Source organism: Leptonychotes weddellii, chromosome 11 (assembly GCF_054177405.1).
Source record: "Leptonychotes weddellii isolate Sample4059 chromosome 11, ASM5417740v2, whole genome shotgun sequence".
Taxonomy (NCBI): Eukaryota; Metazoa; Chordata; class Mammalia; order Carnivora; family Phocidae; genus Leptonychotes; species Leptonychotes weddellii.
This window is the reverse complement of record NC_138379.1, coordinates 69,437,373-69,443,623: the sequence shown is the minus strand read 5'-3', so window position 1 is coordinate 69,443,623 and position 6,251 is coordinate 69,437,373. Positions and strand designations below refer to the sequence as shown.

The following is a 6,251-nucleotide window of genomic DNA, read 5'->3' as shown; positions in this document are numbered from 1 at the left end:
GGAGGGTATTATGCTGAGTGAAATAAGTCAATCAGAGAAAGACATGTATCATATGATTTCACTCATATGAGGAATTCTTAATCTCAGGAAAGAAACTGAGGGTTGCTGGAGTGGGGGGGTGGGGGGGAGGGATGGGGTGGCTGGGTGATAGACATTGGGGAGGGTATGTGCTACGGTGAGCACTGTGAATTGTGTAAGACTGTTGAATCACAGATCTGTACCTCTGAAACAAATAATACATTATATGTTAAAAAAAAAAAAAAGAAGATAGCAGGAGGGGAAGAATAAAGGGGGGGACATCGGAGAGGGAGATGAACCATGAGAGACGATGGACTCCAAAAAACAAACTGAGGGTTAGCCTGGTGATGGGTATTAAAGAGGGCACGTTCTGCATGGAGCACTGGGTGTTATATGCAAACAATGAATCATGGAACACTACATCAAAAACTAATGATATAATGTATGGTGGTTAACATAATAATAATAAAAAAAAAAGAAGGAACTGCATCTAACAGGGGAAGAGAAGAACAAAACTGGGTTCCTAAAACCACTTTTCTGTGACACAGCTCAATTACAACTGAGATACTGTTTAGCAAGACCAAAGTCTTTAGGAATTTATTTCAAAAGTCATTTTGAGGAGCTTTAACAATAATACAAACTAATGCTCAAGGTCTGTATGTCTTTTTACCAGTTCCCAAATCATATGGGATGATTATCATCGTTAACATTTATTACAAATGAATTTATGTAAACAATGACAAGCAGCAACTTTAGGTTCTCCAGCTGCATCCCCCTCCATGTTCCATCCTCTCTTGCCTTGGGTCTGGGGTGGGTAGAAGGGACTCTTTTACTGCTCACAGGAGGAACAGCCACCTAAGTGCTCTAACAATAAAGGAAGTAGAACAATGCTCATAAATAGACTACTTTCCTGTGCTTTCCTTCATCAAGCATTACTAGCTATTCTCATGCTTTCTTTATTAGAATGGTTTTAACCTATTTTTCCATATCTGCATAGGAGAGAGATTACATTTAACACAATGACTCCCCAGCAGTCTTTCTCAATCTGGACGGGGAGTCAGGAGATGAGTGGGCAGTATCAGATTTTTATACTAGGTGGGGGTGGGTGGGAATGGAGCTCTTGTAGCTTGGAAACAATTCCCCTCAAGTCTTACCTCTCTCAGATTAATTGCATTAGGTTATATACACACCATATTAGAAAACAAACACATTTAAAGAAACAAGGGAAAGATATTTCTTGAACACCTATTACATGCTATGTATTTTACAGACTTATTCTCATTTAATCCTGAGAACAACTGTGAGATGGGTTACCACTGCCCCATTTTAGAAGTGAGAAAATGAAATATAAGGACCCAAAACAATGTAGAAATTTAAAACAAAAATATATTTATTCTATCATATCAAATATACATACCCGGTACTTCCAGCAGCAGAAAATAAAGCCCAGCAGCATGAAGGCCATATTGTCGATACTGCACACTGACACTTTTCTTATGGACTGTTTGAACAAAGTGATAAAACAATGCCACCAGTGCCCTGTGAGAAATTCTGTTCTCAATGAAGAAGGTCCAAATGCTCTGGGGGGAGGGAGAGACATAAAAGCCAAGAATTAGAGAAATGGGAAAATCTCTTGTTATTTGATTTTTGCAAGTATTTAGTACCTTATTAAAAAAGAAAAAAGAACCAACCATCCTGGCTCCTAATTATAAATCTTCAAAGGGACTGAAACAAAAAATTAAAATGTAGTATTCAAAATTACAAAGATAAATAAACATAAAAGAAATTTAAATAACTGGGGTGTCTGGGTGGCTCAGTCGTTAGGCATCTGCCTTCGGCTCAGGTCATGATCCCAGGGTCCTGGGATCGAGCCCTGCAGCTCAGCGGGAAGCCTGCTTCTCCCTCTCCCACTCCCCCTGCTTGTGTTCCCTCTCTCGCTGTGTCTCTCTCTGTCAAATAAATGGATAAAACCTTAAAAAAAAAAAAGAAATTTAAATAATTAAATTTTCAAAAATAATTTGGGGATAGGTTTGAAGCATATATATTTCTGAAATTATCATAGCTAAAAATTATACTAATTATATTAGCGTTTATTCAAACAAGTTACCCCTCTATGTTAAATGTACTCAAAACCATTTATCACTCTAATTACTAAGTGAAGAAATCAGAGCCATTTACTTAAATTTAAATGCTCTATGGGCAATGGGAGCAAGAAAAGAAATACCTGAAACTTTCTCCCTCAGCATATTTCAGAAGTGGCCTAGGTGAGAAAGGAAATACACCCTCGACTACAAACTTCAATTTTATTAATTGTATCATTGTTCCATGTTTTGCCAATTAAACACATGAAGAGGAAATGGGTTATTTCTATAAACCAAACATAGCAGGAACTAGATATGGTTTATCCCAGAATATCTTTAAAAAAACATAGGCCCATAAAAGTTCAAGAAATCAGACCTTGTACTTTCCTGCTTTCCTGAAGACAGGGAAAGTGGCAGGTAATGCCCTGGCTTAGCCACACTGCTTAGCATATGCCACTTTACAGAAGAGCCCATTTAGAATCCTGTCAGCACTCTGTGTTCTTTCACCGTGAAACTTCCAGTAGAAATCACCTCCTTCATTTATAGCAGTTACCTCCTCATTCCTAATGCCACTTCAGCTCTACTCCACTCACCTGTAACTGTAACCCTGCAGGTCACCAAGGATGATCCAATCACCTCGGCCCCATCTTCCTCATGTCAGGACTCTGCCTGCCCACGGTCTCTGCAGCACCTGATACCTGGCTGCTTTCTATTCACACTCGCCACACTCTGACTGCTTGCCTGCAGATCACCTTCAACCAGCTTTTTCAGTCCTGTCCTGTCTCTTCTCTTCCTCACTGACCTCATGCATCGCTGCACTTCACCCATCCCCTTGATTCAGATGTCTCTGCTATCTACGTTGTTTAATTTTTACTTCTTTCCTCATCTTCCAATTCACATTGCCAGTACTCTCCCTAAGAATTTCCTAACAGAATCTCACGTTCAAAAGCCTAAACTGAACCTGTAATTTTCCCACTTGACTTAGCTATTAGTTATTAGGATTTTGTAACAAATGAACCACATTCTTTATGCTGTTCTTATCATACTCCTTATAAATGGTATATTAAAAAGGCTAAGCTTCAGATTATAATAATGACTTTCATCTTCCACTTCTAACACCTAAAGACAGCTGGCTTGATTTTTAATCCTTTTCTTTTTTTTTTTACCTCTGTAGATCCATGTTCTTCAGTAGCAAAGGGGAAAACACTTTCATATAGCTTTGTGAATGCATTCAATCCAGTCTCTAGGATTTCTGCTTCTATGCTGGGATCCAAAGGCTCAGTCTCTGTGAAATCCAGTTCCCATACGGCGTCCACCCATTCTAGTGGGAAAATGCAATTAAATCAAAAATTTTCTATAACAAGTAAAACATCAATAACCTTTATAGACTCTAGGTACATTTAAAAACTTAGTAATCACAACTCACATTCAACTATACAATACAGTTGTAGCATAATTAAAAGAAAGCAGAAAAGGTGAAAAAATCTTTTTTTTAAGGGCACCTGGGTGGCTGAGTCAGTTAAGCATCTGCCTTCAGCTCAGGTCATGATCCCAAGGTTCTGGGATCGAGTCCTACACTGGGTTCCCTGCTCAGCACAGAGTCTGCCTCTTCCTCTACCCTTCCCCCCTGCTCATGATCTCTCTCTCTCTCTCAAATAAATAAATAAAATATTTTTAAAAATCTTTTTTGAAAATCAGAACTGACAGCTGGCTATTAGATTGATCATCTTCTAAAAATATCAAGAAGGAAAACATTTTAGATATGAATGACACTTCAAAACACTGAACGATATGGCTTTCCCATAAATTCAATCTGGAGAAAAAAACAGGTTAATAAAAGATTGCCTTGGATGTCCCTTTGTGAAAATCTTACAATCAAGTTAATAAACCCAAATAAAGTATGCAGCACAAAGGACATCTGAGGCGACTGACTGTTTAACATGCTTTAATTATTCACTCACTCTTTCCTAATCATTCTCCTAACAAATACAATCCTCTTCCTAAAAGTGGTCTTGCATCTTTTCCTGCCTCTTTTTCTCTCATATTCTCCCATTTATCTTATATGCATATTTTTAAATGCATACCAGTATTTCTGATCTTATTTCTGGATCACAGATACCCAAGTTCCAATGAAAAAAGAAAAGATCTGGTGTCAGGAAATCAATAAATTCAATAAATGATAGGTACTATTATTATTTTTACAATAAATAAGTGTTAAAACAGTAATAGGTATGTAAAACACTAGAGAGCATAATAGAAAATATTATGGGGGAGGTGGGAAGGATGACAGAAGTGAGAAGGATGATTCTGCTTCAACTGGACCTAAATGTAGGAGTTTACCAGGGAAAGAAATGCAAAAAAAGTGTATCCCAGACAGAGAGAACAAAGGGAAAGAAAGTATAGCCTGTTTAAAAATGAACAAAATAGTTACAACACTGAGTCTTAGTGTGAAAGGTGAGAGTCATTATTAGTATTTATTCTGCAGTTACTATGTTCCAGGTACTGAATTAATCTTCACAAAACTCCTGTGAGGTAGATATTATTATAATCCCCATTTGACATGTAAGGAAACTAAGGTTAAGCAACTTGCTCAGTGATACAGAGATGCTAAGCTGAAGAACCAATCCCACTGTTCCGACTCCAAAGGTTATGCTATTGGAAAAGAAGACTGCAGTGAGTGGTGAACGCTCTTAATAGGGCATGCCAAAGATTTGGTCATTTATTTAAGAAATAGAGGGGAAACATTAAAGGCTTAAAGACTTGATAGGTCACGTTTGTGTTTTCAAATGTGATCCTGGTAGAGGTGTGGGGAATGGGCTGGAAGAGTTAGCATGAGAAAGCAGCTAGGATATAGGCTGGTTATAATGAGGGCTTGCTGCTGGACAGCAGCATCAGGAAAAGGAGCAAGGAGGACCTGAGAGACATCTCTGAGGGGAGGACAACTGGTGGTTGTGAGCATGAAAGATGAAGAAAGAATGCCATGACTCCCAGGTTTGTGGACTGGCTGGTACCAATAACTGGCTTTGGTAATCCCAGTTTCATGCATGTGACGTCTGAGGTGGCTGTGAGACATCCATTAAAACCAATAAACACCAAGTTTAGGAAATAAGTCTGATCGAAGAAATAGATTTGCTATTTAAAACCAAAGAAATGGATGAGACTGTCTGTGAGGATTCAGAATAAGCAAGGGAAGGCCGAGAAAACATGCAAAAGAACTAAAAGAGATCGGACCATGTAAGCTCCTTTTTTTTCCTGTTCCTTTAGTAGATTGAGCCCCTATTCCAGACCCGGCTCGCCAATGTCCTGGAGTGCACAGACCTGGAGACCCCAGACTCTGCTGCGAGCCGAGCGCCCCACCCCCACCCCAGGCCCGGGCAGAGGAGCACCGCAGTCGCAAAGCACCACAGCCCGGCCTCCCCGAGACTTACGGCCTAGTTTTCTCACCGGGGCTGAGATCCAATGGGCACCACGGCTGCAGGCCGCTCCCAAGGCCCGGCAGCGCCACCATGATCTCTCAGGAACCGGCTAGTCTCAGCGGTGGTCAACTTTCAAAGCTCGCTCCCGCGCGCGCTCCGAGACGTTCCTGCGGACCAATCACAACATGGGGAATTTCCCACCGACTAATCATCGCGCCCAGCCGTTTTCACTCTATTAACCAATCAGCAGGGTCTTCTGCCGCATGCGCAAAGAATGGGGCGGGCCAAGGACTGGGATTGAGCCAACGTTCCACCGGGTGATTTTTTAGGTTTCCATTTAAAGTAGGGGTCAACAATTAAATTAAAGCTTAATAGCGTCTTTCTCGCCTTATTTTTTTTTAAATGGAAGGACACTGTAAAGAGAATTTGAGACAAGATTCTTCCTGTATTAAATGTCACCTTTGCCCCCAGTCAAGCGACACTTCCCGTCCGTGTCAAAGGGCTACCTTTACCCCGTCAGACAGCACTCGAACGCTGTACTTATTAACGCTTACCGAACTAAAAAAATAAAGGAAAACAAAACAAAAGCACCCGAAAGGGTATCTGCAGTTCTTTTAATTTTACAGGATGTCTGGCCCCGAATCCTGGAAAAAGGCTGTAACTCCCATGTCAACTAAGGGAAAGACAGGCCGCTCTGTCTACCATTGCACATGCGCAATGAGCACACCTCCCGGCG

General features: G+C 40.5%; 1 protein-coding gene across 1 annotated transcript in view; it reads right to left on the bottom strand.

Annotated features, from left to right (window-relative positions):
• The window catches only part of NCAPD3 (non-SMC condensin II complex subunit D3), a 43,880-nt gene extending 38,178 nt beyond the window's left edge, over nucleotides 1–5,702 (bottom strand). Inside the window, exons 1-3 of the mRNA XM_081799068.1 lie at nucleotides 5,544–5,702; nucleotides 3,266–3,420; nucleotides 1,436–1,598 (exon numbers count right to left, since the gene is read on the bottom strand). Coding sequence (XP_081655194.1) covers nucleotides 1,436–1,598; nucleotides 3,266–3,420; nucleotides 5,544–5,607 — 382 coding nt within the window. The 5' untranslated portion in view covers nucleotides 5,608–5,702. The remainder of the gene's footprint in view (nucleotides 1–1,435; nucleotides 1,599–3,265; nucleotides 3,421–5,543) is intronic.
• Between the last annotated feature and the right edge of the window lie 549 nt (nucleotides 5,703–6,251).